This window comes from Opisthocomus hoazin, chromosome 27, assembly GCF_030867145.1.
Source record: "Opisthocomus hoazin isolate bOpiHoa1 chromosome 27, bOpiHoa1.hap1, whole genome shotgun sequence".
Lineage (NCBI taxonomy): Eukaryota > Metazoa > Chordata > Aves > Opisthocomiformes > Opisthocomidae > Opisthocomus > Opisthocomus hoazin.
Window position 1 is genome coordinate 1,577,443 of NC_134440.1, and position 27,807 is coordinate 1,605,249.

The 27,807-nt window shown below is 49.2% G+C and overlaps 3 protein-coding genes across 9 annotated transcripts in view; all 3 read left to right on the top strand.

Moving 5' to 3' along the window:
- Positions 1 to 828: 828 nt before the first annotated feature.
- On the top strand, positions 829 to 15,272 carry NCLN (nicalin). Of its 3 annotated transcripts, none has more exons than XM_075444447.1 (16): positions 829 to 1,062; positions 4,245 to 4,435; positions 4,656 to 4,800; positions 5,385 to 5,479; positions 5,999 to 6,079; positions 6,270 to 6,373; positions 6,773 to 6,861; positions 7,039 to 7,178; positions 7,612 to 7,790; positions 7,985 to 8,072; positions 8,170 to 8,208; positions 8,326 to 8,489; positions 9,097 to 9,150; positions 9,241 to 9,319; positions 10,458 to 10,557; positions 11,554 to 15,272. In XM_075444447.1, the coding sequence occupies exons 1-15, from the start codon at positions 882 to 884 to the stop codon at positions 10,515 to 10,517; spliced, it is 1,689 nt and encodes a 562-aa protein (XP_075300562.1). In that variant the 5' UTR covers positions 829 to 881; the 3' UTR covers positions 10,518 to 10,557; positions 11,554 to 15,272. The 3 variants fall into 3 exon arrangements, with proteins under 3 accessions (XP_075300562.1, XP_075300561.1, XP_075300560.1); XM_075444446.1 differs by having other exon boundaries at positions 13,889 to 15,272; XM_075444445.1 differs by having other exon boundaries at positions 10,458 to 15,272.
- A 693-nt stretch (positions 15,273 to 15,965) lies between these two features.
- Positions 15,966 to 19,476, top strand: LOC104335036 (activated RNA polymerase II transcriptional coactivator p15-like). 2 transcript variants are annotated; one of them, XR_012766309.1, is made up of 6 exons: positions 15,966 to 16,040; positions 16,144 to 16,210; positions 16,497 to 16,613; positions 16,831 to 16,939; positions 17,477 to 17,679; positions 18,803 to 18,872. XR_012766309.1 is itself a non-coding variant. In XM_075444453.1 (4 exons), exons 1-4 carry the CDS (start codon positions 16,145 to 16,147, stop codon positions 18,880 to 18,882), a joined length of 372 nt encoding a protein of 123 aa, XP_075300568.1. In that variant the 5' UTR covers positions 15,993 to 16,144; the 3' UTR covers positions 18,883 to 19,476. The 2 variants fall into 2 exon arrangements, 1 of the variants encoding a protein (XP_075300568.1); XM_075444453.1 differs by lacking the exon at positions 17,477 to 17,679 and having other exon boundaries at positions 15,993 to 16,210; positions 18,803 to 19,476.
- A 6,102-nt stretch (positions 19,477 to 25,578) lies between these two features.
- Positions 25,579 to 27,807, top strand: part of CELF5 (CUGBP Elav-like family member 5) — a 42,170-nt gene continuing 39,941 nt past the window's right edge. For 3 of the 4 annotated variants that reach the window (XM_075444448.1, XM_075444449.1, XM_075444450.1), the window contains exon 1: positions 25,579 to 25,858. In XM_075444448.1, coding sequence (XP_075300563.1) covers positions 25,579 to 25,858 — 280 coding nt within the window. The remainder of the gene's footprint in view (positions 25,859 to 27,807) is intronic. The other variant, XM_075444452.1, reaches the window with a different exon arrangement.

The following is a 27,807-nucleotide window of genomic DNA, read 5'->3' on the forward strand; positions in this document are numbered from 1 at the left end:
GGGCCAGGCCTCGTCCCTGCTAGTGAGAGGACCGTTCTGTGCTATGGAGAGTGGCTGGCTCCGGAACAGTCCCCTTCCCGCCCAGGTCTCTATCAGTGGGGTCCAGAAGGCACTGCCAGCTTGTGCCTCAGATTCCTGCTCTTCTATTCCCCAACAAGTGAAAAAGTGAAAAATCGGAGCAGCACCCAAACGCCTCCTCTCACCACGCAAGGAGGCCAAAGCCACGCAAGCACTGGGGAGGAGAAGCTCCTGATGACTCAAAACCTCCTGGCCCAGCCCCTCAGCAGGAGGTGCTGAGCGTCCAGCCCGCTTGTTTTTCCAATAAATCGAGATGATGACAAAGCCTCTGCTTGATTTCGTCTTCCTGCAGGTCGGTACCCGGCGGCTGGTCCCGGAAGGGACGCGCTGAGGTGGCCGGTACGGGAGAGCGCTGCGGGCTGGGGCCGGGCCAGGCTGCCTGCTCGGCGCGCCCCCTCGGCCGGGATCCAGCGGCCGCCCGGCGCAGGGCCCCGCCGTGCCCGAGCGTGCGTGCAGGAGCGCGCAGACACCCCTGCGGGCCCGGGCCCGGAGCCTGCCGTCCCACCCCCTGCGGTTCCGCTCCGTCCCGTTCCCGCGGCGGCACCGCCGGCGGCCGCGCAGGCGCGCCGCTGTCCCCGCACGCGCGGCGCGCTCGCGCGCTCGGCGACGCGCGTCACGTGGCTCCGCGCGCTTGCGCCACAGCTCCCGCGGCCGCAGCTCCCAGCGCCCCTCGCGGCCACGCACGAACTACAGCTCCCGGCAGGCCGCGGGCGGTGCGTGCCGCGTCGCGCGTGCGGCGCCGCGTCGGGCGTGCCGTGCGTGCCGGGGGAGCAGGCCGCAGCGGCGGGGTCGGGACCGCGGCGATGCTGGAGGAGGCGGGCGAGGTGCTGGAGTCGGTGCTGAAGGCCTCATGCCTGCCGCTCAGCTTCCTGCTCTTCGTGCCTGCCGTGCTGCTGCTCCTGGGCCCGCCGCCCGCCGCCGAGGCCGCGCACGAGTTCACGGTCTACCGCATGCAGCAGTACGAGCTGGGCGGGCAGCCCTACGGTGAGAGACTGCACGGCCCGGCCGGGCGCGGTTCGGCAACCGGCCTGCGCCAGACTTCGGCCCTCCGGAAGGGCGAATCCCGGTAGCGGCCTCCTTGGGGGCCGATGGGGCACGGGGAAGAGCCCCGACCCCAGGGAGGAGCCCAGGGTGGGCCGGGTCGCCCAGGGGAGGCTGCAGGAGAACTCGGAGGGCCCTGGGAGGCTGCAGCCGGGCCAAGGCAGGGGAGGCCGCAGGCGGGCCCTGTCTAGCCGAGTTTTACTGCCCAGTCTCAGCACGAGCAGGAGGGTGCAGAGAGCATCCACATGGTGGCCGAGAACCCTGCTGTGTCCTTGCAGGCTTCTGTCAGGGCTGAGCTCCCGGTGCTTCGGTTACTGCAGCTGCAGCCCTTTTTCATACTGGGGAGCTTGGTTGTGAGCTCAGTTTTGTTCTCTTGTCTTTGACTCCTCTATTGACAGGTTGATTCTTCTTGGCTCTTCAGCCTCTTCTTCAGTCTCAGTTAGCAGTGTCTGTTGCTACAGTGTCTCCTCATTTGAGAGTCCTTTCTTTTACAGTTCTTCTTTTATGTTCCGATTGACCTCCAGTTCTTCTGTTCTGTTGCTTCCAGGCTGCCGATTGTGCAATACCTTTCTTTGAGTCAGAAACACAACCTGTTCTGCAACTCATTGAAGTGTTGTAACCTTCAGCCTCCACCCCCCATACTCACAACACTTGTTTCTGAGTCATCCGTAGATATTTTTATTCCAGATCAGGGCATGTGTTCTGTCCATGAGTGACTCTTCATGCTGTATGTTTTGTGGCCCAAGTTTCAGATTTATGTTAACAGTCTGTCATTACAACACCGTATTTATTTTGTACTGTCCATGAGACTCAGTCTCTAAATCTTTCACATCTGCATAAGGTCAAACGTCAGTAGAAGTCATGAAATGCCAGCTATGCCTGCACGCTTTGTAAGCACTACAGACAGTACTGGTGGCTTCTGAATACCTGAAATGATTTCTGGGTTCTTCCATCACAGTTTGTCAAAATGTGTCCACATCTTGAGACCTCTGTTGTTGAGAACCTCACTAGATCTGAGATAGCCTCTCTCATGGGGGTATTAAGCTATCTCTTCTCATGCTGGTTAATCTTTGCTGGCAGGCTTAATGGGGGCAACAGGCATGTGTTTCAGTTGGTTTTGACTTTAGTTGCCTGAGTGTTCTCTCTAGCGAAGTGCTCACAACATATTTTGGAATATTTTGTGAACTCTCAAAAAAACTACACATTATTTTTTAAGATGCTTGCAGTTAAGTTTTTATGCTGTTTCTTTTTTCTGTAGCCTTTTAGCTTGGTGGATTGTTTTTTCCTTGCCAGCCCCTTTGGGTAGCTGATGTTCCTGTTCCGTGTGTGTTCTGAGGATAGATGTCCTTCATGATAAAAGCTATTTGTTGTTCCAGATTCATGGAGTCATGGAATGGTTTGGGTTGGAAGGGACCTTAAAGATTAACTCGTTCCAACGCCCTGCCATGGGCAGGGACACCTGCCATTAGCCAAGGTTGCTCAAAGCCCCATCCAGTCTGGCCTTGAGCACTGCCAGGGAGGGGGCATCCACAGCTTCTCTGGGCAACCTGTGCCAGTGCCTCATCACCCTCAGAGTGAAGAATTTCTTCCTTATATCTAACTTAAATCTACACTCATTCAGCTTGAAGCCATTACCCCTTGTCCTATTGCTACATGCCCTTGTAAAAAGTCCAGTCTCATATTCTTTTCCAAAAAGACCAAGTGGAGATTGCTGCTGAGCCTTTTCTTGCAGGGGGCAGAAGAGTTTTTTGTCAACATCCGTCATCGAGCAATTTAAGAACAAACTTGGACTTCCAAAAGAAAGAACAGAGTGCTTTAGATTGTAAATGAATGATTATTAAACAGTTGCCTGTAGAGAAACTACAGACAATCAACTTATCTTGCAGTGCTGTCAGAAAGCATTGTTGAGTCTGCCCTGCTTAGCTGTCAGAGGTTTACACTGGGAGCAGGACTCTGGATCCACACTTTGCCATGTTTACACATCATTGTTTTGGGAATGGTGGAGGCATTATCCTCATTATGGATTGGTTTTCTCTGATCCGGGGCGGGGGGGGGGCATGCTGCTGTTAGTATTTATTTGTTGTACAGTGTGGGAGCTCTTATGTGGAGAATTTAGATCGTGCCTTAACTCCATTTCTGGATGTACGGCCCTCACTGATACTATGCAGTGGAAGTACAAATTTTTCTTGTTTAGATGATTTGGCCTTTGACGAGACCAAGCTAATGTTACAGTTAAGTTAAGCCAGGTTCAAATCTAACCTGTAGCAACACTCCTGTTTGGCATAGACTGAGATGCCTTCTGGAGCACCTTGCTCCTTCCATGGCTGCATGGGGACCCAGTGTGATGAATTCTTCAATGTAGGTGCTGAAGTTATACAAGAAGTAGCTGGATTTGCAGCGTTACAAATTGTAGGGTAGATTTGAACATCTCTGTTTATACAAGATGTCTTTGTGGTCCTCTGTTGGAAAATGCTGAAGCTGCTGGCAAGCCTCCAGACTGCTGTTCTCCCAAAGGACTGCATTTTCATGTGAGGGATTTCATATGCTGAAACTGAGAGAAGGAGAGAGCAAGTGGTTAGAAGTAGCTTGCTCATTTGTAATTTTCTGAGCCACAGAAATATCCCAGTGGGTGAGCTAGAACAGCCCTTTGGATGGACATGGGGTAGCCTTGTGTCCTTTCACGAAGTGGTTCTGCACAGCTCTCATCCTCTGCTCACAGACATGATCCTACAGCTGGAGGATGTAGTAGGCTGCATAGCAACAGGCCAGGCTTTCTCCAGATCTATTGCTGTCTGCAGGTATTAGGTGCAGGCGAGCAAACAGCTAGCCTGCATGGTTGTGGTTGGGAGGAAGTCTGGAAGGTGATAAGGCTGTGTAGCACTGGAGTAAGGGGAGCCTGGCAGGGCATGGCTACACAGATGTTGCTCTCATGGATGCCAGGAAAAACCACAGATCTCTGTACCTTCTTGGGTAAGGGGGAAGAGATGAACTTAGCTTTCTGCAGGTCCTGGCTGCTCTGAAGTTCATCAGATTGTCACCAAGACTGTTCTGAGAAGGAGCTAGGCTCACGCAAAGGGGATATGATGAAATCACTTACAAAACCTCTTGCTGTTCTCTTGTCACAGGCACCAGAAGTGCAGTGCTTAACACAGAAGCCCGCACTGTAGAAGCGGATGTCCTGAGCCGCCGCTGCATCATGATGAGGCTGGTGGATTTCTCCTATGAGCAGTACCAGAAGGCTCTCCGCCAGTCAGCTGGTGCTGTGGTGATCATCTTGCCGCGATCTATCTCTTCTGTCCCACAGGATGTTGTAAGGGTAAAAAAAAAAAAATCTTTCACGTTGTCCTCTGGTGGGAGATGTATTTGAGAGGGAGAGAGGCTTAGGTTGCTGCAGGACTGAAAGCTCCTGTTGTAATGCACAACAGATTGTATTCTAATTTTAAAACTTACTTTTCTCTCTCTGCTTTGGTTTAATTTTTTTCTGCCCTCTTGCATGTTTAGCAGATGCTAAGTATGTGTCTCGCTTAAATCCTCAGCAATTCATGGAGATAGAGCCAGAAATGCTTGCTATGGAAACCATTGTGCCAGTCTACTTTGCAGTGGAAGATGAAGAGCTGCTGTCTATCTATGAACAAACACGGGCTGCTTCTGCATCGCAGGGTTCTGCCTCAGCTGCAGAAGGTGAGTTCTAACAAGTCGGGGAAAGGTTTAGAGGAACACAGTCCTGATCCCACCTCTGGGAGCAGTCTGCTGTGTCATATGCACCATGAACCAGTGTTCTGTTGCCTGCATGTTTATTCTTTGTTAAAGTGCAGTGAGATTTAATGGAAGAAAAACACAGTATGAGTATTACTTGACTATATTTGGAAGTACAGTTGCATGGGGCTGAGTTCTCAGCTTCATGCTGTTGCAAGTAAGATAGAAAGCAAAAGTCACGTTAAAAACAACATTGAAGATGTTAAGTGACTACAGTGTATTGGTAGAAGCTGAAGCTTTTTGTGTGACCACAAGTCAGCTCAGTGCTTCCATGTATTCCCCTGTAAATAACTTCACTGTCTTACTGACCTGCTGCTCACGATTAACTTTAGGACACGGCTGGAGAAAAGTTTTGGTTTAGCCAGGTCACCAGGATTCTGTGTTAATGCATAAACACACGCAACGAGTGAGCGGGTTTAAATGGTTTAAAGCAGGTCTCTGCAAAGCTCAGTTAGCAAGAGAAATGAAGGGATGAAACTTCCCCAGGTGTACTTTTTTTTGTGTTCTAGTTCTGCTGCACACAGCGACTGCCAATGGCTTCCAGATGGTGACCAGCGGGGCTCAAAGTAAAGCTATCAATGACTGGCTCATACCCAGCGTGGAGGTGAGTTGCATATGTATTCAAACTGGCAACATTGGTGGGATGCTTTCTTTTATTGGGACTTCATCAGACACTTGGACTGATAGGGGAAGTCAGGGGAGTCTCAGCCAGGTGTCTGAAGTCCTCAGAACTGAGGCTGCTGCAGACTCAACAGGCATGGGGGAAGCTCTTTTCAGTGGTGCCCAGTGACAGGACAAGGGGCAATGGGCACAAACTAAGGCACAGGAAGTTCCGTCTGAACATGAGGAAGAACTTCTTCCCTCTGAGGGTGACGGAGCCCTGGCCCAGGCTGCCCAGGGAGGTTGTGGAGTCTCCTTCTCTGGAGATATTCAGGACCCGCCTGGACAAGGTCCTGTGCAGCCTGCTGTAGGTGACCCTGCTTGGGCAGGGGGGTTGGACTGGGTGACCCACAGAGGTCCCTTCCAACCCCTACTATTCTGTGATTCTATGTAGAAGTCAGGCTGTGTTTGTACAGGCACACAAGAGGCGATGCTGAGTGACACTGATCTGTTTCTTCTGCAGGGAAGGCTAACGGGGCTGGGTGGAGATGATCTGCCCACTGTTGTGATAGTTGCCCACTATGATTCTTTTGGAGTGGCTCCGGTGAGTATTCTTTCTTCCTGAAGATCTCTTCTTGTCTTTTTTCTCATGTGGCTTCTGCCCCTATGTTTTTTCTTGGCGTGAAAGGTGGGGGGCAGTTAGAAGTGGAGCATGGTGGTGTGCTGTCGTGAAGGCTGTTGTGGTAGGTGAGAATAAATGTAGGGTTGTCACTTTGTCCCACTTCATCCTGCAGTGGCTGTCACATGGTGCTGACTCCAATGGCAGTGGTATCTCAGTGCTACTGGAACTAGCCAGGCTGTTTTCCCGGCTCTACACCTACAGACGTACCCATGCTGGGTAAGAAACTGCCCTGTTCTTGGTTGAATGTGTGTAGCTGAGATCAGATAAGGATTTTTGCTTCAGACCTGTAGAGTGTTACAAGCAGTCCTTCACTTCCTTTGCTCTGTTATGTTTTTCTCCGAGTACAGCTGCTGTTAACGGTCAGGGTCCTTCCTGTGGTTTCTTTGCTGATGTGGAAAACAGATTCCATCCTCAGGCACTGGGAACTCCACCCTTTTACCCCGTCCTGCCTTACCTTAGTATGTGGCATGTAGGAAGTGTTTGTTAATGGACAGTTTGCCTTGACTGTTGGGTGCTAGCTGTTGTGATTTCACCACACCTCCAAGGATGCGTAAAGGAGTTCTGCAGCCATGGAATGCAGCATGCTTACACTATTCTGTCTTCTTTGATGGGCAGGTATAACTTGCTGTTCTTTGCATCTGGAGGTGGCAAGTTTAATTATCAAGGAACAAAGCGGTGGCTGGAAGATAATTTGGACCACACTGGTGAGTAGGGGGCTGCATTCCAGCATGTTCTGTGGCAAGGCCTCTGTTAATATGACGGTGTTAAGTATCTAGTATGTCAGCCCTCCTGTGAGGATCTCCTTGTGTGGGCCTTGCTTTTTTGGGTTGGAAATCCCGGCACAAAACATAACAATAAAGGTTTGGATTTTTGTGTTCCAGATTCCAGCCTGCTGCAGGACAACGTAGCATTTGTTCTCTGCCTGGATACTCTGGGCCGAGGCAATAGCCTTCATCTCCATGTCTCAAAGCCGCCCAAGGAGGGGACCTTGCAGCATGCATTTCTGAGAGAACTGGAGATGGTAATGAAAAGCATTTTAGGTAGATGGGAACTTGGGAATTACTAAGGGGAGCTGCAGCTTTACAAGAGAGGAAGGTAGGAAGACGTGAAGAAAGGATGTGCCATGGAAATATTTCATGCATTGTTTACGGTCACTTGGTTTGATATGCAGGCAAATCCTCATGCCACAGTCCCAAATGAAGCAGACTAGATCTGCTGCATTTTCCACTGCACTGCTTATGGCTTGTTGGTTGCAAAAGCTACCCTGTAGTGACATGAAAACAGTGGTTTTGACATTAAAACAGCTTTTTAGTGGCAGTAACTGCACCTTACAGGTGGAAGTGCATTTACCTTCTGGAACACAAATAAAATTTGGTCTAGGTGGACTGGGCAGTGCAAGATGGGACTATGCAGCAGGCAGCCTGACACCCTGGATGGCTTGTCCTTTCCCTTAGGTTGTTGCCAGCCAGTTCCCAGAGGTGAAGTTTTCCATGGTGCACAAGAAGATAAATTTGGCTGAGGACATGCTGGCGTGGGAACATGAGCGTTTTGCAATCCGGCGCTTGCCAGCATTCACCATCTCCCATCTGGAGAGCCACCGGGACAGCCTGCGCAACAGCATCATGGATAGGAGGTTAGAGGCCTTAGGGAAGATGCAGCTGAAATCCAGTCCATAAACACAAATTGGCATCATGACTGCTTGTGCTGTTCTGATGGTCAAAGGACCAGTGAAAAAACACTGGGAGTTGGGCTCTGGATTCAGGGTCGTGTCTGATATGGTGAAAAAGGGTGGTTTCTAGAGGAAGCTGATCCACTCTTTTGCTTTAGGGCACGAATAGACACTAAGGCACTAACCAGGAATACTAGGATCATTGCTGAGGCTTTGACAAGGGTCATCTACAACCTAACAGACAAGGTAAGAGCTGCCAGTTGTACAGTGCTAGCCAGATTTGTCCTGCCCAACCAAGCTTGCTCTCGCCAGTAGCCTGGGTTTTTTTTTTTTATCCTTGCAGGGAGCACCTGCAGATCTGCAGATCTTCACGGATCAGATGGTGAGCACAGTGCATTTTTGTAACCTGTGGGAAGAAGGAATCAAGAGTCTGGGGGAGAGGTCTGGTCTCAGCATATGTGTGGTTGAGTCCCTTTTCTGTGGTGTTATTTTACTGCAGCAGGTCCAGCAGGAGCAACTGGAGTCTGTGATGGACTGGCTGAGCAGTCAGCCCAGGGCTGCCCAGCTGATTGATAAAGACAGCACCTTCCTCAACACCTTAGAATATTATATGGGTCGCTACCTGAAGGATGTCAAACAGCATCATGTAAAGGCAGACAAACGGTAAGAAAAGAGATGAAAGAAGCAGCTAGGGCATGCAAACTGGCTTCCACCTCCAATGAAATTTGTCTCTGAGCTGCAGCTTTTCTTGCTTCTTGGCATGTAGCTGGAAGTGATTGCTCTTTTCTGCATTCCTGTCAGTTTTGATTTGTGCTGTCTGTTCTCCCAGAGAAAGCACTTTATCTTTCTTCACAGCACAGTAAGGAGTCCCAGCAGCTCCCTCTGTCTGAAGAGCTTGTTTTTCACGTTTTGGTTCCACCCTTCCCACTCTGAGTGCTGCTTCTCTGTGAAGGAAAAGACCATAGTCTTAGTTCTCTAGAAAGCTTTCTTTAATTGCAAAAAGGCAGCTTACATCCCATCTAACCTGCTTGGGTTGAAGTAGTTTAATGAACCCAGTGAGGCATCTTCCATATGCTTCTTCTGAGACGGCTGGACAGAATGTGTTTTTGTCTTTAGGCTTCCGATTGTGGGAAAAAAAAGACGACTAAAATCAGTTCAAAACTGGTATGCAGGGTGGTCATGCTTACCTCCTTTGGAACAGAGGTCTGGGCTCTCCTTACTGCAATGTCAAGAAGTGTAATACAACCTGAAGATTTTCTTCTTTTCACAGGGATCCTGAATTTGTTTTCTATGACCAGCTAAAACAGGTGATGAACGCATACAGGTATGGAATTACCTTGGGCATGTTCGGCTGTTGTCTCACTCTGTGGCAGTTCCTGCTGTAGCAATTTCATGTGTTCTTTCTTCATTGCAGGGTCAAACCAGCAATCTTTGACCTGCTTCTGGCTGTCTGTATTGCAGCCTACCTTGGTGTTGCCTATATTGCAGTGCAGGTAAGAGAAGCACGAGACAGATACTTTTTTTTTTTTTTTTCCCCCCCCTCCTAAATCACGTTGGCTATAGTAACTGCTACTTGCAGTGCCGGCACCAAAGTTGGGATAATAATACTACCCCACTCTAAAATTAATAATCCAAAATGGCTGGCTGTTTTGTTGTGAATATTTTTTAGTATCTCAGCTGGCTGTGCTGAAGGCAATCTCTTGCCGTTCTAGTGCAAAACTATTTTATAGAGCTCTGTCTCTTGATCAAGGACATGCTCAACTCGCTTGTTAAGCTAATTTTGGCTATGTAACAGCTTCAGACTGAAACTTCTCCAGGTAACTGAAATCCGTTGTAATGTTAAACATTTGCATCTTGTAGTAAGTTAGGGGCATTAGGAGATCTTGGATCTGAACTTGGGATGCAGCAGCCAGCTTAAATTTAGCGTTTTTGTTTAAGTGTTAACAAAGCCACTGTGAGCTAGGCTTCTGGTCCTGGCTGGGTTCTCTGAAGAACATGAATGAAAGGGAAGTGTTTAAGGTCAATCTAAATTTTGATCTTTTCCTTGTATTTGTGTTTATTATTTGTTTGGGGAAACAACGAGCATTTTAAAATCTGATGTAACAACGTAAACAGGAGGGAAAGCATATGCTTTGATTTCTGTCAGCGATCTTCATTACATTTGTTATTACAAATTATTTGAAGCCTGGATCTTGTTGTATCTGTCAAACATCTGAAGTAGTTGTTACTGAATCAAAATGTAATTAATCAAAGCAGAATCAAAACAGGAATTAAGTTAATGTCTAAGTCACGGATGAAATGATGAAAGGGAAGATCCATTTAAAGGATTGTGAACTGCTGGGAATCTCTGTGTTTGCCTGGTTCATTTTCACATTCCTGAAGCTGCTAGCAGCAGTGTAAGCCATCACTTTCTGTACAGTGACAAGTAACTGGCTTCACTATTCCTCCTAATTCAGCAAGTTCCGCTCTGACTTGAGGATGAGAGAGCTAGTGGATGATGTAAACAAGGTGTTGGATTTGCACATCAGTATTGTTTTAATACTTCTAGTAAGTTTTCTCTCTGTGTAGAACACAGTTATTTTATTAGAATTTGTAAGGACTCATGGTTAATTATTTTCCTTCTGTTTCCAGCACTTTGGTCTCCTATACAAGATGATACAGAGATTATCCCTTAAAACCAAGCAGCAGTGAAGCAACGAGTCATCACCCATACAGCAGCACTGAGCCACCGGTGAGCCCATCAGGAACCTTCTGCCTTCTATTGAATCCTACTGTTTCTCTTCCTCTGTCTCCTCTTTGCTACTTTACAGAGGAGAGGAAGGCAGAAAGAACATGAAATTTTAACTCTTGTGCAACTTTTAAGTGCTTTTCTTCACCTTCACCTGACTTGCACCATGTCTGTTTTCCTTTGCTTTTTGGCAAGGGAGAGGCTCAGAGACTTCAGTAATTCTTGCAGGTTGTTTAAACACTGAACGGCTGATTCTGAGCAGCTTGGAGTGTAAAACCAAGTCCAGCACCTTCATGGGCACATGTGCTATACAGCCAACTTGAAAACTGAAACTATAGACTAGAGTGACATGTTATCTCTGCCCAGCAAACAAGAACTCAGAGCAGTTGTTTAAAAAAAACACCTGCAGATGCATATTAAAGATAATACTATTAGCACATTTTGCTATGGCACCCTTTCCTTAAGTTCACTGCCTGGCTTTAGGAAGGTGTGGTGAGCAAGCAGTGTCTGCAGCAAGCATCTTCTTGCGTGTTGTTTAGACTGTGCAATAACTCATTTGCTTTTAGGAGGTGCACTGTAAACTACCTTGACTGTTATTGACAGAATGAGGAAAGATTGTTAAAATGGGTTCCTTGCATTAGGGTTCTTACCAGAACAGGTTCTCTCCTATTGGAGGGTGCATTTTGCTGTGTATGTGTTTTCTCTTAAAGTTTATGGTCCTTGAACAGTTCACGGCTGTCACCACTCGGTGCTAAACCCTTGCTGGGTTTTTAAGGGGTGTTCTACAGTCCTAGCTGCTGCAGGATTGTGTTCTGTGCTGTTCCGTGTATTTAAATAAGCTGGCTATGTTAATAGCAAGAACAGCCTAGCTCCTGCTGAGCTCTGGTCTGTAGTCCCTTGAATCTTCATTCCTCAGTTTTCACTTCCAGATGGGTTCTGGATTTTGGCATGTTTTCCCGTGTTCATTTGCATCTCAGGGTCTCACTTCACATTTTTCAGCTCTATTATTTCTGGAAACACTGTTCCTGGCCTGCCCGTACGAGCAAGTCCCCGAAGTGCTTGTTGCTGTCCTTTCATGTGCTGCCCCCAGTATGTACGAAGGGAGGCAGGTCACTTAGCCATTAAAAAGCAAAACAAAACAAGTGAAGTTTTATGAATGTCATTTTAAACATGGCTGTTACTGGAACTGTACCTAAGAGTGTATCGTGGAACACATGTTCTCTGCTACTTTTATCCTTGAGCAAGCCTTATTTTTGTTTTGCCTGTGCTTCTGGATTGAGAGCGCTATGTAGTTGCCCAAAATAGTTGCCAGTGCTGTGCAAAGATCAGGAGGGCCAGGTAACCAGTTGCTCAAGCATTGTGATCATCTTAACTTTAAGTCTTTCCTGAACTCCACCATCCAAGGTAAGCAGGATACTTGTCACCACTTTCTGGTGAGAGCTGAATGCCCTTTCTGGGCAGTATTGCACTTTGTTTACCCTCAAGTTCTTCGGGAAAATATATCAAGATACTGACTGAGTCCTAGGCTGGTTGTAATTCTAGAAGACGTCCTGATTGAGTACTGCTGTCCTGCCACTCAGCAATGTTTGAGTCTTTTCTGTGGTTTGTTCTATGCACATGAGGTCTCTTCACAGGCCACGGTGACTACTTTTTTTTTTTTTTAAATGACTACTTGTATTTAAAATAGCATCTTTTACAGAGGCTGAAAAGATCTTGTGGGTTTGAATGAAGGTGTAACTTTTTTTTTTTTTGTATGCAAGGAAAATTTAGGCTGTGCATCCTTGACTGTTCCATAGCTGCTGTGCGTGCACTTGTTAGAAAAGGAGAAAGGAGTTGTGAGTCCTTGTCCTTTGGAGGGGGACCAAAGTACTGATTTCTATCCATCTTTGTTTCACTGTAGTCTCCTTCTTGGAGTACCCTTAGGCCGTGATGTGTGCTTTCTGCTACTTTAAATGTGTAGTAACTTGTTCTTTAAAGGGTTTTTTCTTTTCCAGGAGAGCATGCTGATGTCAGTGGCTCACTAATATCAGCAGGTGGCATGATACCAAGCACTCCTAAAATATTAACCCTATAGGGAAACTTGCCTTTTTCTGATCTTTTGAGTGCTTATTTGAAATACACCTGTCTGCATGCATGAAGTGTTTGTGACACTCCTCTGCCAAATGAATTTATAATGCCATAGAAATTGCTGTAGTGGCTGGAAGACGAGCCTTGATTGTTTTCCACTGGCTTTTATGCACTTCCTGTAGAGACTACATATGTTGTGCTGTGGGAGGGTGCATGCTCTGGACTGTGCAGGTTCGGAATATGCACAGTACAGTGGCTATCTGAAGAAGTTCTCTGTAGGTTCTCAATATGTGGAAGTAGTTTTAGAGGCTTCCAGCTGCATCATATATTTCTACTATGTTAACACTTCGAGAGGGGCTGTTGCTTCTAATCTGGCAGATTACTTAACCAGGCTTAATGAAACTCTGTTACTTCACTGAGAAAAATAGAAAAAACCTAAATTATTAGCAATTCTGCTGCAGCTTGACTTGATGCATATAAAATTTGCAAGTAGTGGGCAAGAGAGAACAGAACAGGCTCAGAGCATTCTTCCTTGCAGTGGAGACTGTCAGCCTTTGGTCTTCCAGATGAGAAGCTCAAAGTCCAGAGTCAAAAACTTCACCAAGGCAACGCAGTGTGGTTGTGGCATTAAAGCAAACACTTTAGTTCCTTATGGTCTCCACGATAAACTGCTAATGCTTCTAAATGCAGTGCCAGAAGCCAGTGGCAGCTATCTAAAAGAAAGGTGGATAGAGGTAAATGAGGAGAGTTCATAAACCTGAAGGGCAGTTGGGATAGTACATCGCGCTCTCCCACACGAGGGGAAATTGCCCTATAATCTGATTGGATGCATTTTGTGTATCTACAGCTGCCTGCCATAGAAAGTAGTTTTTACGACAGAAAAGTGTTTATGCTTTTGATCAAAGTGCATGTGCACTGAAACATTATATACTCAAATTTGAGACAAGTTAAATTCCAGCTTTCTCATAGCTGGAACAGAGCGCCCATCCTGGGAGTGAACTTAGTTCTCTCGTTGCTGTTACCTTTGAGAAGTTGACAGAGAAGCTTGTCAATAGACCCTGCTATTCTGCTATGTTTTGAAAAAAAATCAAGAAAAATTTTGCTGGTCCGTACTGCAGCATATGTGAACAGTTCTGTCACCAACATAACATGCAAAGGCAGAAATGCAACAGCTGTTCTGGTAAAATAAGAGTTCTCCACAGCATTGCAGAAGAGCTCCGTGTAGCTGATTCTTGTTACCCCTATTTTTACCTATCCTTTTTATCAGGAGTTTGCCTGGCCTGGAAGGAAGAAGCATGGAAAGCCTATCTCCACGTACACATAAGTGGCTAGCAGTTGGTGCTTCTAGCCGTAAAACAATTTTCTTTGCTAGCTGTCGATTTTACCTGTTGTCCTGGTGCTGTCAAAGTCTGCAACTCACAAGAACCTGGGTTTCCAACAGGATTTAAGCACTGAAGCTCTTTATTCCTTCTGTCCGCTCCCACCCACACAGGCACTAATGGGGATTATGTTCGAGTAATTTGCACTATTGTAGTTGATCTCCCAAATAAGAAAAGTTGGTTCATTGTTATGAAATAAGCACTACTTGTACTCAGTGCTAAGAGGAAAGACCCTGAAGCCAAAACGGAGCTAAGTACCCCACCATCAGTGGCTGGAGGAGTCACCCAATCTATTTAGATGTTTAAAGCCACAGATACCCACAATTGTGGGGCTTGGTTTTGGAGGATGTTTGTTTGTTTGTTTGTTTTAAATCGTGCACTGTCATATTGTTTATAGCACAAGCCGAAATACCGAGCTTATCCTGCATCTTGTAGCCAAGCTGGGTTTTACACTTAAGAGCCATTCAGTCTTGACTTACCAGTCTGAAATGATGGGAGTACTCCTATATGTCTCAGTAAACTGGGCCTCTGGGTACTCAAGTGTGGGCTCCTGCTTGCTCACTTTGATCTGTTTAGTTTCCATTTGTAGTTATTGGATAACAACTTCAAGGTTATAATCTGGAATGTTTGCAGCTCAGGAAAAAGAGTTGATTTATCTAGCAATGTTAACTCAATTATTTATCTCTTGTGTGTCCTAAAGAACAAATGTATATTGAGGTGAATATTTAAAAGGTAATAGAAAATTCCATGCCGTTGATTTACATATTTTTTTCTGACTATAAATGTAATAATATTTAAGTATTTTAACATTTTTAATTTCCGTATTTGTTTGTCCCTTTTCCCCTTGGAAAAATAAACCGAGTGAGTAGGTTTGATGAACAGATTTGGAGAACTGTTTGCTGCTGGAAGCTCAAAAAACTGGAATGTCCTTGCATTATTTGAAGGAATAGACCCCCTGCAAAAAGGGAGAAAATACTTGTATTTAAGAGCTTATATCATCCCTTCTATATAGTCAGAAGTAAAATAGTATGACAGAAAACGTTTACAGACCCTGAGCAAGATTGCAGCACCTTGAGGTGAGCAAATTTGAAGGGTTCATGCTAATTTGAAGCAATTAAAGGTTTCTATGCAAGACAGGTTCAATGCTGTGAAACACTGGCGACCTGAGAGGCCCCCACAGTGTATGCTAGTGGTAGATTGTTGTGCCTCTGTGATGATCCGATGACTTTCTGTGAACACTTATAAACTGTTTATTCAAATTACAAACATTGCAAGAGATCTGTTCCCTGTACATGAGTCTTAAAATCGCAGCGGTCAGAATTGTAGAGTGGGAAACACAACAGCAGAGGAAAGACAGAGGACTTTCTTTCTGCCTCCTCATAATGGCTGAGTATCTAAGGAGTTCTCCTTGGTAAGACCTCTCTTTCAAGCATCCCCTTCCCACCTGCGTTGTAGGGATGTGCAAAGTCACATCTCGGTGCACGCCCTGCCCAGCCGGGGTGTTTGGCTGAAGGCAGCCAGGCCTTCTGCTGCTGGGGCCCTGGACCCACGGGGGGCACTTGCCAGGCCCCGGGAATGCCGTTCTCTGCCGCGCCCCCGGTGTTTCCCCGGCCGTGATTCGGGGCAGGCCGGGGGAGCCCCGCCCGCTGCCGGGCTGGTCGCGGGGCGGCTGGAGCACGTTCTGGTGCCCGCCGGCAGCGGAGCCGCACCTGCCCGGGCCTGGCCGGCTCCTGCCCGCTGTGGCTCGGCCCGGCGGCTGCTGTCTGCCCTCCGGGGCCGCGCCGGCCTCCAGGCTCCCGGCCCGGCTCAGCGCGGGGACGCGGAGCGGCGCGTTTGCGTACTCGGACCGCGCCAGGGCTGCCTGCGGCGCCAGGCGGGGCGCGCGGGCTGCGCCGCAGCGATTGGTCGGGTAGCGGGGGCGCTGGCACGGGGCGGGGAGAGCAGGGAGCCGCGGGATTGGTGGAGCGGCGACGGGGCGGGCCTTGGCTCCTGGACAAGGCCGCGGGAAGGCTGCTCGCTGCCCGCGCCGCGGTCGGTCAGGTGCGGGTTTGGGCCCGCGCTCTCCCCCTCCCCGTCGCGCGGGCCCGGCGGTTGTGGCGCTCCCCGTCCGCTCCTGGGCTGACCGGCGCGGCTTTTCCCGTAGGATGCTCAAGGCCGAGGAGCTGGCGGGAACGAGCAGCTCGGAGAGCGGCCCGGAGGAGGAGGGGAAGGTACTGCCGCCCCGGGGAGGAGCGAGAGCCGCCAGCAGAGCTCCCGGTCGGGTCTGGGTCCCGAGAGCAGGTGACGCGGCGTTCCCGCCCGCTCCGGGGGGCAGGCAGGGTGGGGGCCCGGCGGCGCCGCTTCCCCCCCGCACCGGCAGCAGAGGCACCCGGCAGTCGCAGTGCGGCCGGTAGCAGGAGTGCCTCGTTCCTGGACTGCGGCGGCTCGGGTATGGCCCAGGAGAAGGGCTGTGGCTCCCCAGACCAGGCTGCTCAAACTGGTGATCTCTCTTCCTAGAAAAGAAAGAAAGAAATGTCTTCTAAGTCAGAGAAAAGGCTGAAGGCAGAGGCCAAACCTTCAAAGGTGACTGAAAGATCTCTGGGAAAAGGCAGTGAAGAGGAGGGCGTGTTCCAGGTATGGAGGGCAGGGATATGCTCTAGGAACACATCTTTCTCCTTCCCTTGCTATAGACCTGCCTTCTACCTCCTCTACTTGTAGCTGAGCTGACTGCCTGGGGTGCCTGCTGTCCCTTCACTAGTCCTCTGGCATGCAGAGTGACCCCATGGGCCCTACGGGCTGAGGAGCAGCTTGTTGCAGGGCTGGGTTTAATGCAGGCTCTGTGTCGCCGCAGATTGGGAAGATGCGTTACGTCAGAGTGTCCTGCTTCAAGGGGAGGGTCCTCGTGGACACCAGGGAGTTCTACACTGACAAGGAGGGCAGCATGAAACCAGGGAGGAAAGGTACAACTGCATTCACTAGGTGCCAGCCCCTCCGCCTTGGCTGTTGGCTCTCCAGCTCTGGCTTAGCCCGCCTCCCTCGGTGGTTGAGAGACCTTTGCATGCCACACTAAGGGACTGGGGAGCTGAGCAAACCACATGGGAGGGTTTAGCGTTTTCTCAGCACGGGTGGCAACAACTGAAGAAAAGCACAAAGAATGAGTGAGTGTGAGCCTCCAGTGAGATCTGGAGCTTGGCAGGACCACTCTGAGAAGCAGTGCAGGAGCCTGCTGTGTAGGACTCTGTTTCCACCTCTGATCACTAGTCCTTTCTCTGGCTGTTGGCAGGGGCAGAGCTTCAAGGTGGAGGAGGCGAGGCTGAAAACACTGGCTCTGGTGTTGCTTCCTTATGTCCTACTGCTAGCTGACAAACTGGTGTTTTGATACTGATGATGCCTAGGGCAAATAGGTGGCATTTTGTGTATTTGCCCCTGTCTGTAATGGTGGAGCTGTGCTTGGCTGGGAGAGCCTCCCAGAGGTAAATCCGTCCTTCCCTATATAGGTGTTGACGGGAAGGTTAAGACCCTTCTGGATCCCTACCAAGACACTCCAGTGCTGCTGGCATTCCTTATTCTTTTGGCAAGGATGATGTGATAGTGGCACAACTTGAGTGGCCCAGCACAGCAGCACTACCTGAACAGGTGATGCAAGCAAAGGCAGATGGACAAGGGAAGACACATTTCTTTCTCTAGATCTCTTAAACTGGTGAGTCAACACTCAGGCCTTTTGCTTTGGGACTTTGACAGTGACTTGCCAGCTTGCCTCATCCTTCACAGGCCCTGGACTCCATCCAAAGACTCGGTTAGTGTGAGGTTTCTCGAGGAACCTTTTGGTCCTTATTACAGGTTTTTCTGTCAGGGTAGATTAATTTGTTTCAGCTGGGTTTGCTTCATAACCACTAAGCATGATTTTCCTTCCGGAAATTAATTTCCTTCAGAGAAGTTACAAGTATAGATTACTCAGAGGGAACTGTGTACCCTGTAATGGAAATGGGAAGCAAAGCCCTCAAGCTTCTCTGGGCCATTGGAGGCAGAGAGGGAAAGGAACATTTTGGACTCCTTCCAGGCTGGGAAAAGCACACCCACAATGTAAGACAAAAGATCTGTCAGTTAAAACAGAGATCATGAGGAAATATTTTTTCATTTATATACTGCCTCTGCTGTTGTTCTCAAGAGTTCTTGGATTCTGGTCTTTGTCTAGAAAATTTAATAAAGCTTGAGCCCTAGTTCTTTAATGTGATTCTTAACAAAGCCCAAAGGAACAAGTTGACAACTTCTGGCTGGAATCCACACAGCAATTCCACTACTGTGTATGTTTTTTAAGGGAGAGGGACAGGACATCAAGACTGTCTCTGCTGGATCTAAAAGAAGCCAGTTCTTCTCTAGTGTTTAAGCCACACTAGTGATTTCTAGTTAGCTGCAGGTTTTTTTTAAATAGAGCTAGGGTTGGCATTATTTCCTTTGGGTAGTTGAAAGGATGATGTCCTAACTGCTACGTGGAGTATGATTCTCCTAGAATTTCTTCCCAGCTTGTGTGGGTGGGAGTTTGTACTAGGAAACAGGCTGGAAGGGGCTATGGGACTCTTGAAAGGCAATTTTAGCTTACGGAAGCACCATGCGAGAATATGATAGCATTGAGTACTTCTTGATGTGGATGCTGAAGTGCTGGCACAACTGCTGTGATTAGAAGGCTGCCTCTGTTTCTGGTCTGTGCCTCTGCCTCAGTTTCCAACTTTCCCTTGTGTAGCTAGTCTGAAGGAGCCAATCTGGTGTACTGCTTGATGCTTACCCCTTGCCTCCTCTGAAACCTCTCCCTCTGCTGTTTCTAGGGATTGCCCTGGCTGCAGAACAGTGGAATGAACTGAAGGAGATAATTTCTGAGATCGATGCTGCAGTCAAGAAATTGTAAGATGGAGTATCTTGGACATCTTCAGTCTGTTTCCTTTCCCTCAAGTGCACTGACAACAATAAAGCCAAGGATTCTCATCTGGAGCCTTCTCCTCACCTTGCTGGGGTTTCCTCACTGAGATGGTGGTCATGCTGAAAAGACCAGAGACTCTTCTGTTTTCAAGGAGTAGCTTGTAATGAGCACCTGGAACCAGAGCCAGTGCTGTGAAGTGAGACTTCAGCACCTCTGGTCTCAAGCAGACTTGAGGTCTGTGCTGGTGAGGGACGTGATGCCAGCCTGGCTTTCCAGGGGTGGATGGCTTCAGTCTACCTTGTGGAGTGCTTGAACTGCTCTGCATCTGTTACTGTCTTCCACTTGTTGACTGCTGAGTAAGATGGTTTGTATACCTCATGTTGGTATCATCTGTGTTTCTCCCACATGGCATTATGGCTGTTTCAAGTGCTTTGTGTGTTGGTGAGGGTTGTTTGGTGGGTTTTGAGTGGTTTTCTTTTTTTTTTTTTTGTTTGTTTGTGTTTTTTTTTTTGTGAAGAAAGAGATGATTATACTTGAGCAACTGGTTTGTCTGTAGAGGGTGAATATGCACAATAAATGTGTTTGCATTATAAAAAGGAGAGGCATAGTGTTTCACAGGCTGGCACCTGAACTCTTTGTTTCAGGCACCCTTCTTTGTAGGTTGCTGTTGGATTTCCCTTTCAGGAGGAGAGTGCTCTGTAGTGTTTATTCTCATTATATGTTCCCAATAATGCTGCTATACAGAAGCAGTCAGACAGTGGTCTACTCCAGGTCATGGGAAGGGCAAGCTAGAATGTGAATCAGTCAAAGAAACTGGTAATTAGGAGGCTTATTAAATAGAGGGAAAATTAAAGGCCTGAGGAGGAAAAAGAATATTCCTTTCCCTGTGGCAGAGAAAAATGACAAGCTATTGAAAGAGTGGAGAGAGGATATTTTATGCTTGAGCTCTAAATGGATCCTACTCTGGGATCAGCTGCAGCAAGCACAGCCTTCCTTAACAAGCCTTATCCAGACTTTTCAACAGCTTGTGTCTTCCATCTATTTTTGGTTTTTCTCTTGCCCTGGTTTCCATAGTATCTGAATGTTTCATGCTTTTAAATATATCTGACACTTGCAGCACCTTGGTGAAGTAGGAGGTACTAAGGCCCTTGCTCTGTAGAGGTGCTGGGGCTGTAACAGCTCAGGGTTGTGTGGAAGATGTGGGGTGGAGCAGTGAACTGAAACTAGGCTTTCCTAAATGCCGAATTTATAACTGCTGGATTAATCTTTTGCTAGGCATAGCAAGAGGAAAATAAAAAAATCTTCATAAAACTGTCCCTGAAAAAAATTTCGAAGGGCTCAGTGCTGTAGCTGCTTGTAGCAGGGGTGGAGATGGATAGGCTTGATGACTGAGGCATTTGCCTCTAATCCTCTGTTCAGCTGTTCTCTATTTTAGTGTTACATTTCTTTCAAGTGAGAGAGAGCATGAGGGTACTAGACTATGTCCTGAAGCCAGGTTGCTCATGCTATAAGCTTATTCCCGGGGAATATTTATAACATAATGTCTTAATACAGTGTTCACACACCAAAGGTAATGGGAAGATAAAGAACTTCACAAAAAACAAAGATATGAAAGAGAAGCAGATGGTGTAGGTATGTACCCAAGATGCTAGGGACGCTCAGTCTTTGTTTTGACCCAGCTCTGGGGTACCCAGGCTAAAGCACGTGACAGAAGCAGCTATCTCTGTGCATGACATACTCTTTGCTGATTAAAAACAGGTCCAAACTGAACTTGATCAGCTCAATTGAATATTGCATGGTTCTAGAGCTGATGAGTGGCCTCCCCTTAATTGGGAAAGGAGGGCCATGTTCCATTGTTTTTCTGACTAGCTTTCTTTCAAGTGTTGGAAAAAACAGTTTGAAAACAACCCAAGCTTTTTGTGTAACAGACAACAAGGCGGGTTTTTTTTTTCTTTTTTAATCCTCAAAGAACAGCTGCTGTTGATCAGAAAGATATCTGAATCTTTGATGTTCATTTCCAATCTACCCACTGTTACAGACAACTTCTGGTCATAAAATCAACAAGCATTAAAACTTAGTTAATTTTTGATTTGTTGCAAAGTTAAAATATTAAAAAAACCTGATCTTAAATTGGTTAGGATTACAGATATCCAATGAAAGGTAAGCAGCAGAGTCTTGGTAAACAAGAGAGGATGAAAGCTAATAGCAATTTATACTCTTTTACTGAACTGTGATCTGGCTTAAACTGTTAATCTGGCTGTTTAGGAGCAGTTTTCTTTGTAGAAAACCTTTTGCTCCAGATCAGAAACAATCACATTACAGGAATGTACTTTTATCTTCTTGAGACATTATATTGTTGCTTGGATATTTTCTGCCAGGACTGTCTTAACTAGTGTTTTGGCTTTTCTACCTGGGGAGCAAATAGGTAAGGGAAAGCAGATTGTTTTGAAGGATCCTTGAAAGATCCTCCCTCCTTCCCCTTTTTTCTGGGCTGTTGTGAGCATTTCCTGCCTCAAGTGCTGTCTCCTAGGTGATGTGGAAATTCAGAGCTCCAGCTTGTATTTTGTCCATTCCTTGCTGCCTTTAGGAGCTGGAACGAAAAGGCAGGCACTCATAATGCAAAGTGTGCCTTGGTGTTCCTGTGTCCTTTGTTTGAGCCTTTCTCAAATTTGGGCGACTGGATCTCTTCACCTTTTATCTTAAGCTGCCCCTGTCTAAATCCAAACACTTCTATGTCACAAGAAACCAGGAAAGTATAGATGTGTTTGAAGACAAACACCTCGGTTTTTTCCACTAGCAAATGTCTCTATGCAGAAGAGAAACTTCTTGGGCACACAATGTGGCTTTCTTTTTAACACTTACTTTTTGAAGCAGTGTCTGAGGTTTGGGCAGAACCTGTTCCTTCATCCTCTGGGAATCGTGCACCTGAGCTCTGCTGTGCCCCTTCTAACTCTCACAGCCTCCTCAGTGACAGATGCAACATGCTTCTCCTTCATCTGTGCAGATGACCTGTCCTTTCCCTTTTTTACTCTCTTGGTGCTATGACTGTCTTCTAACTACCCCTTAATCCTGTTACTGTGGTATATAATTCTCTGGCTCTGTAAACTCTTTCCAGGTGCTGATTGACAGCCGTTCTGTTTTTCATTTACTAGCAGTATTTTCATGTCTGTTTTTCTCTACTGCAGTCAGGGTGATTATAATATGTCCATTCATGGACTCCAAAAGATTCTGGATATAGCTTTCCTTCTAAATAGGCATTTTCTGCCTGAGGCACTGGGTCCCTCAAGCTGTAACATAAGCCTAGAGTAGATTGTGCTGCAGCAGCTGACATGAAAAAGCAGGCTGGGCATAGAAAGGTGCTTGAAAATATTACTTGCTTAGCCACGATTCATCTGAGGTGAGGTTTGCTGCAGTTGTGATAAAGGTCTTCTGTTTTTAAGATTGTCTTGTCTGTTTGCAGTTAAAAATGAGAACAGTTTGACTTGTCATAGGCTTCCTGGCTGATGCATCTGTGGCTTCTGAATAGTTGGCAGAACCCTGGCAGCTTCTGCAAGAGATGTAAACAGAAAGTTTGACCAGTGTGGGGAGTTCTGTTTTTTTTTTTTCTTTTTTTTTTTTTTAGGGTGAATTTTAGGAGTGGTACCACCCTCAAACACTAGGCAGCTCTACAGCAAGAGTCTTGATACACCTTGCAATGGCCCCTGGGTTCAGGCCAGGCTGCAAAAAGCTGAGGGCTTTGGAGTCCATTTCAGTGAAAAGCCTGGATGCAAATTCCAGGCTTTTGCACCTGCTGGCCCTGAATAAGTGTTCTGGCAGCTCCGCACACAGGTGGGGACAATTGCCAGGGTTGGAGAAAGAAGGGTACAGAACTGTAGCTTGGAGAAGAGTTGAGGTTCTCTGCTGAGCACAAGAGGAGAGAAATGAATCCACAGTGCTTTCCTACTGAGGGCCAGCATGTGCCTCTGCAGAGGCATCTGTCATTCTAGCCATGACTTCAGCCTGGGAGCCAGGTGGGTGCTCATACCTGAACAGTGAACAGTACTCTCAGTTCCTATTTCTGCTTCCTAGGATTGGGACCCCTCTTCTTTCTCTGATAATCCACCCCCTTTTCCCTAACCTTTCCTGCAGAGATATCGGCACTGAAACCTGCTGCAAGTATTTCCTGTTGCAGAGGCCTAGAGTCAGCCCTCTACCTTTTTGGGTAAAATCAAGCATAACAGATCTGTGTAGTATTTGAGCCAGTGCTCTGGGAGGTGAGCTGTGTGAGCTAGTATGTGGGGCAGTGGGGAGAGGGAGGAAGTACAGGCTTGGGGTGGACCTGCTGGAGAGCAGCTCTGTGGAGAGGGACCTGGGTGTCCTGGTGGACGACAGGTTAACCATGAGCCAGCAGTGTGCCCTGGCTGCCAAGAAAGCCAATGGGATCCTGGGGTGCATCAAGAAGAGTGTGGCCAGCAGGACGAGGGAGGTTCTCCTTCCCCTCTACACTGCCCTGGTGAGGCCTCATCTGGAGTACTGTGTCCAGTTCTGGGCTCCCCAGTTCAAGAAAGATGAAGAGCTACTGGAGAGAGTCCAGCGGAGGGCTACAAGGATGGTGAGGGGACTGGAGCATCTCCCCTACGAGGTAGAGGTTGAGGGAACTGGGCTTGTTCAGCCTGAAGAAGAGAAGGCTGCGAGGGGACCTTATAAATGCCTACAAATATCTGCAGGGTGGGTGTCAGGAGGATGGGGCCAAGCTCTTTTCAGTGGTGCCCAGTGACAGGACAAGGGGCAATGGGCACAAATTGAGGCACAGGAAGTTCCGTCTGAACATGAGGAAGAACTTCTTCCCTCTGAGGGTGACGGAGCCCTGGCCCAGGCTGCCCAGGGAGGTTGTGGAGTCTCCTTCTCTGGAGATATTCACGACCCGCCTGGACAAGGTCCTGTGCAGCCTGCTGTGGGTGACCCTGCTTCAGCAGGGGGGTTGGACTAGATGACCCACAGAGGTCCCTTCCAACCCCTACTATGCTGTGATTCTGTGAAAGAGGATGGGGCTTGGGGAGCAGGCAAGAGGGCAGTGTGCTGAACTGGGCTGCTGTGTGGGAGCGTGGAGCTGTTGTTGCATTGGGTATGTGTGCTGAATAGCAGGGTCTCCTCCTCCACTCACTGCCTCCATCTGTCTGCAGGATCCAGGGCAATAGTAGTGGGAGATGGCAGAAAGCTCCTAGCAGAGAGACTAAGCAAGGGCAAGAGAGGGCAGGTCCTACCTGCACCGCAGTGCTTTGTAAAGCCTCAGGCCTGGCATGCTCAGCAGAGCTGAGTACCTGGCTTTGCCAAAGCTCTCTCTGCAAACAATCCAGCGAACACCCCCCCTCACTCCTCCCAGCACTAAGGTGCAGAAGTCCATTCATCCTCAGGGACACTGGGGCAGGATGACAGGCTAAAATGTATGGCATGACGACAAGAGCTGTGTATGCTGCTGAGGAAATGCCCTGTGGGATATGTGGGCGATGCGTGGCTGTGGGCGGCACAGCTGGGTTGGGCTGCATCCCTGCAGCTGCACTGCCGAGGGCAGCTGCTCCTTGTGGAGTCTGAGCTTTGAGTGTGCTGTGGCTCAGCATCACCCTGGCATGACAGCGATGGAGCAGAGAGATGAGACAGCCTGGGCCACCAGGACTGTGCTGCTCAGAGCACTGACATCCCCCGCTGCCTCACGCCGTCTGTCGGAACTGGAGAAGCTAGTGGGAGAGCAATCGACATCCTCATATCAGGAGTCAGATGTGACCCTGGTAGCAATAATGGCTGCTTCGACGTGGATGTATGACCAGCTTCTGACTGTCTGGCACAGTCTTAATAGGACCTAGCTGGAAATGCCTCTGCCAAGCCACAGTCAGGAGGGAGCTGAGCTTCTCAACAGGGGCCTTTGCCCACAGGGGCCTGAGGCAGAGACCCCTGGCTAGAGTTGTAGATGTGGGGCCACGTATCGCTCCCCATTGCAGCTAAGCCCCCTCCAGGACCCGTGCGTGTGGCTGTGCTCACTCCACTTTGGGGGAGGGTTGTGTTAGAGACTTTTCTGCTTTAAAGATTTTCTTTTCCTCCAGACCCTGGTGCTGAAACACTCAGAAAAAGGGGCCAAACACTGATTTGATACGGATGTGGAAGGGCACTCTGCCTTGTCTTTTGTTAGCAGTACAAGAGCAAGCTCTTATTTTGGAAGAAGCTCTAATGCCTAATTTCCTGACAGCTGATGACAATTTGTCCTTCTGAGATAAGTACCAGGTCCTACAAATAATACCTCCTGCCCCTGCTGAGCACACAAGGCCTATTCGTGGGTGCTTAGAGCTCTCCCCCTTCCTCCCAGGGCCTCAACGTTTCCAGAACTTAGGCCCTCAAAATGTGCCTCTTCTTTTGCCTGAAAAGGACAGGCGTTGTGTCTCCTCCTCGGCCCTCAGGATGCAGCCAAAGCTGCCTTGCCTCCTCGTCCACGCCTGCAAGCGCTTCCCCGGCTCTCCTCGCCGAGCCGGGCCTCCCTCGGCGCCCCCCGTGCCTGCGCCCCTCTTCTGGGGGCCCCGCCTCGGCCCCGCGCAGCCGCCGGCGGGCCCGCAGGGGGCGCTGCGGCGCGGCTCTTTGTGGCGGCGGCGGCGGCGCCGGCGGCGGGGCCGTTCCCGGGCGTGCTGCCTCCCCCGCCCGCAGCGCCGGGCGCGGGGCATGGCCAGACTCACCGCGGGCGAGGCGAGGAGGCAGCCGCCGCCGCTCCCGCCAGCGCCGCAGCCGCCGCGCCGAGCCTCCCCCATGAGCAGCAGCAGCGGCGGCGGCGCGGAGCCCCCCGCGCAGCCCGACAGCATGAAGGACCTGGATGCCATCAAGCTCTTCGTGGGGCAGATCCCGCGCAATCTGGAGGAGAAGGACCTCAAGCCGCTCTTCGAGCAGTTCGGCAAGATCTACGAGCTCACCGTGCTCAAGGACCGCTACACCGGCATGCACAAGGGTGAGCCTGGCCCCGCGCCGCCCGGGGCGCGCACAAAGGGCGGCGCGTCCCTCCGGCCCCCGCCCGCCCTCGGGTCGGTCCACGCGCGAGGCACCGCGACGTGCGGCCGCCGCCGCCTCCCCGGCGGGAGCTCGCGCCCCTTGATCCGCTGCCCGGGAGGGGGTCTCCATCCCCGACACCCGCGGGCGGGCGGGCGGCGGCACCGCGGCCCTGGGGGGGGGGGGGGGGTCGGTCTCTGCGCCGGCGCCCCGCGGAGCCCGGCCGTGCCCGTGCAGCCCTGCTGCCCCGGTGCCAGCACCCCGCCGGTAGCCCGGGGCCTGGCGCCGGTGTGTGGGGTGTTGTGACAAAGGTGCCGATGTGCAGAGCGGGGGCCGACTGAGGCTGCTGCGGGTCGCGGCAGCTGGGGCTGAAACGGGAGCCCTCGGTGGGCGGCCAGCTGTCATCCCGGTGGTCTCAGACCTCCTCCCAGGCAGGGCTACGGTTTTAAAATCCGCGTGACAAAGAACATCGGCCGCGGGTCTGCTGTTGCCAGTGGCGTTTGCGGTAGATGAGGGGCCTTCTTGATGAGAGATTGGGATAAATGAGGGGTCTTTCTTCGCTGAAAGACCTTTAGCGGGTGCTAAAAAGTTTGAGGAGCCTTGTTTAGCTGCACTTATTGTTGTATCTGAAAGCTGTATTTTGAAAAGCTGTCGCGTTCAGTATGTCGACTCCCTTCTGGGGAGCAGTTCTAGCCCACCCCCAGCAGGTGTTCGGGATCTGGTGATCGCCGCAGCTCCAGCCATGAACGGGAATTGGCGGAGCCCGTTTGCGGTGCGATCCGAGCGAGTGATCGCAGCACCGCTCCCTGGCACGGGTAGAGCAAGCCTGCAGGGAACCTACAGTAAGTGCCTTGAAAGCTGTCGGTGCTCAGCCTGGGCCTCCGTACCCTACAACCGTTTGTGATGAGGTCATTTTTTGGCGCACGCTGGAGGGAGTGTGAGTTGTATTTGGTCCTCGTGCCTCTGGTTTTGGATTTAGGAGGAAAGGTTGAGAAAACTGCAAGTGCCACGGCAACTCAAACTGTTCTAGACTGAACAGAGAAGGAAAGGGGCAAAGGAAAAATAAACTTATTTTCCAACAAAAGGCCAAATCTAACCCCAACACAAACGGAAAACACTTCCTTATTGAAGTCTATGGGAACTGGGCTGGCTTGAATTTAGCTGAAGAAGTATATCTGGTTGGGACTTCAGAACCAAAATGCCATGTGCTTGTGTGTCTATGTGTGCAACGGACTGAGTCCACACCTGCTACCATCTGACAGTGAGTTGCCAGGTTTCAAACCCAATGAGGAGGAGAATGGGCCCGAGGCAAGAGGCAATTGCACATTTCATTTCAGTTGACATATTAAATATAGACTGTGTGGTCTGAGGTCAGGTTCCAGGCAGGAGACAGATTCTAGGGATCTGCCACTTAGATACGGAAATTGGAGGAGGCAGCACTGGTATTAGTCAGATCTGTGTGACATTAACTTGCTGCTAAATGCAGGATTCCTGCAGCAAAATAAATATATTCCTTTGATTTTGACATTTTTGAGCGGATGCAGGTATTGGTCAGGGGTTGTTGGTGCTCTGTTCTGTCAAGAAAAGGCTGTTGGGATGTGTAGGTTCTTCTGGTGGCTATTATACAGTCATTTCCACACACCTTCAGTTTGCTCTGCGTCCCCGTGTCCTGTCCTTCCCCCCTGTTTAGTACAAAGTAAAAGGTTGGGATTCCTTTCCTGGTGGCAAGGGTTTCCATGCAGAACCTCAACCTCGTTTGGGAATAGGCAATAAACCTCTCTAGAGAAGTCGTTCCTCCACAAGGATGTGGGGGGGTTAGCATGCAGCGAAGAAATTAGACTGACGATCCAGCCAAGTCTGACCCCAGCCTTGCCCTCCCATCTTTTCAGGTCTGGCTGCATTGGCTTAGGC

What these genes read in the sequence shown, in the direction of transcription:
- NCLN (XM_075444445.1), top strand. Translation starts at nt 882, where the DNA reads ATGCTGGAGGAGGCGGGCGAGGTGCTGGAGTCGGTGCTGAAGGCCTCA. An exon ending in TCCCACAGGATGTTGTAAGG is followed by an intron (nt 4,436 to 4,655) that starts GTAAAAAAAAAA and finishes TTAAATCCTCAG; the next exon opens with CAATTCATGGAGATAGAGCC. An exon ending in TACAGACGTACCCATGCTGG is followed by an intron (nt 6,374 to 6,772) that starts GTAAGAAACTGC and finishes TTTGATGGGCAG; the next exon opens with GTATAACTTGCTGTTCTTTG.
- LOC104335036 (XM_075444453.1), top strand. Translation starts at nt 16,145, where the DNA reads ATGCTCAAGGCCGAGGAGCTGGCGGGAACGAGCAGCTCGGAGAGCGGC. An exon ending in GCCCGGAGGAGGAGGGGAAG is followed by an intron (nt 16,211 to 16,496) that starts GTACTGCCGCCC and finishes CTCTCTTCCTAG; the next exon opens with AAAAGAAAGAAAGAAATGTC. An exon ending in CATGAAACCAGGGAGGAAAG is followed by an intron (nt 16,940 to 18,802) that starts GTACAACTGCAT and finishes TGCTGTTTCTAG; the next exon opens with GGATTGCCCTGGCTGCAGAA.